Consider the following 1,796-nt stretch of genomic DNA (forward strand, 5'->3'; position numbering starts at 1 on the left):
TTTGTGACCAGTATAGTTTATCAATAGGATAAGTGGAGGTTCTGTATTGTTATTGGACCTGCACAGCAGTGGGTAGTGTAGAAGGATCAGCGGATGGAACCAGAACCTTTTGATTCAGGCTGCTGGACATCACAGCGTCAAAGGAAAACTACAGATAGTGAAGTTAGTCTGTGAATTATAGAGCTGCAGGTAACATGGTGGATAGATGGACGTCTAGATCTGTCATTGTGAAGCCAGCAGGCACTTCCTGTTTGGAATGCCGGGGGAGGGGTCACTCAGTCCAGTTCTCATATGCAGTCAGTGGTTTATACTCACTACTGAGGGAGAAAAAGGAGGAGAACTCACTGCAGGGTTTAGAAATGAATGGATACGAGTGTGTGATTGAGATCCTGCGACAGACTGGCGACCCATCCAGTGTGACCCCGCCTTCGTCCACCAGTGTTAGGGTTAGGCTCCAGCACCCCCGTGAACCTGAAAGGGACAAAACGGTTCAGAAAATGTTCTCCCTGAAGTGACGTTCAATCCGGTGGACTGTAGCTCTGCGGCTCCTGCTGCTCAGAAACAGACTCTGACCCTGAAAGGTCACAGACTCCGTGGTCGTGTATGACGCCATGCCGACTGGGCACCTCTGTAACCTGCCCCGTCCTCCTGCAGCACACCTTGACGGGCCACAGCGGGAAGGTTCTGTCGGCCCGCTTCCTGCTGGACAACGCGCGCATCGTGTCAGGCAGCTACGACCGCACGCTCAAGCTGTGGGACCTGCGCAGCAAAGTCTGTACGTGGTTGAGAGTGGGGGCGGGGCCGGGTGACCCTTTCAGGCTCCACTCTGATCACCTGTTCTCACCTGCACAGGTATGAAGACTGTGTTTGCTGGCTCCAGCTGCAACGACATCGTGTGCACGGAGCAGTGTGTCATGAGTGGTCACTTTGACAAAAAGGTTCGCTTCTGGGACATCAGGTGAGTCCTGCTCAGGTGAAGGCATCACCTGTTCCCTGACCATGAGAGCGGTTCAGCATGCATGTGCATGTGCACGTGTGTTCAGGGCCGAGAGCATCGTACGTGAGATGGAGCTACTTGGCAGAGTCACCTCACTGGACCTGAACCACGACCGCACCGAGCTGCTCACCTGCTCCAGAGACGACCTGCTGAAGATCATCGACCTGCGCAGCAACGCCGTCCGGCAGACGCTCAGGTAACCTCAGGAGGAGGGGCCGAAGTCAGCAGGTCTCCTCTCGGAGGAGCAGAGGAGGTGTAAAGGGGGAGTAGAGGAGGAACATAGTAGGTTTAAAGGAGGAGTAGAGGAGGTGCAAAGGGGGAGTAGAGGAGGAACAGAGGAGGTATAAAGGAGGAGTAGAGGAGGTGCAAAGGGGGAGTAGAGGAGGAACAGAGGAGGTGTAAAGGGGGAGTAGAGGAGGAACATAGTAGGTTTAAAGGAGGAGTAGAGGAGGTGTAAACGGGGAGTAGAGGAGGAACAGAGGAGGTTTAAAGGAGTAGAGGAGGTGTAAACAGGGAGTAGAGGAGGAACAGAGGAGGTTTAAAGGAGGAGTAGAGGAGGTGCAAAGGGGGAGTAGAGGAGGAACAGAGGAGGTTTAAAGGAGGAGCAGAGGAGAGGTGTAAAGGAGGAGCAGAGGGGAGGTGCAGGTGTGCAGCAGTGTCACGTTCTCCACCCTGAGGACTGGAGCAGACACACAAAGTGATGCACTGCACACAGGAAGTTGTTCTCATCAACAAACCGCTAAAATAATCAAAAGTCTGACGCGGTGAGCTCCTCCACAACTGGAAGGGTGTAGCTAGA

The 1,796-nt window shown here is 53.7% G+C and overlaps 1 protein-coding gene across 1 annotated transcript in view; it reads left to right on the forward strand.

Moving 5' to 3' along the window:
* Window positions 1-47: 47 nt before the first annotated feature.
* Window positions 48-1,796, forward strand: part of LOC112139154 (autophagy-related protein 16-1) — a gene marked incomplete at its 3' end in the record, with an annotated part of 2,516 nt that continues 767 nt past the window's right edge. Inside the window, 3 exon segments of the mRNA XM_024261849.2 lie at window positions 48-775; window positions 853-958; window positions 1,044-1,193. Of these exon segments, the coding sequence (XP_024117617.1) occupies window positions 604-775; window positions 853-958; window positions 1,044-1,193 (428 nt within the window).

This window comes from Oryzias melastigma, unplaced genomic scaffold (genome assembly GCF_002922805.2).
Source record: "Oryzias melastigma strain HK-1 unplaced genomic scaffold, ASM292280v2 sc02787, whole genome shotgun sequence".
Classification (NCBI taxonomy): domain Eukaryota; kingdom Metazoa; phylum Chordata; class Actinopteri; order Beloniformes; family Adrianichthyidae; genus Oryzias; species Oryzias melastigma.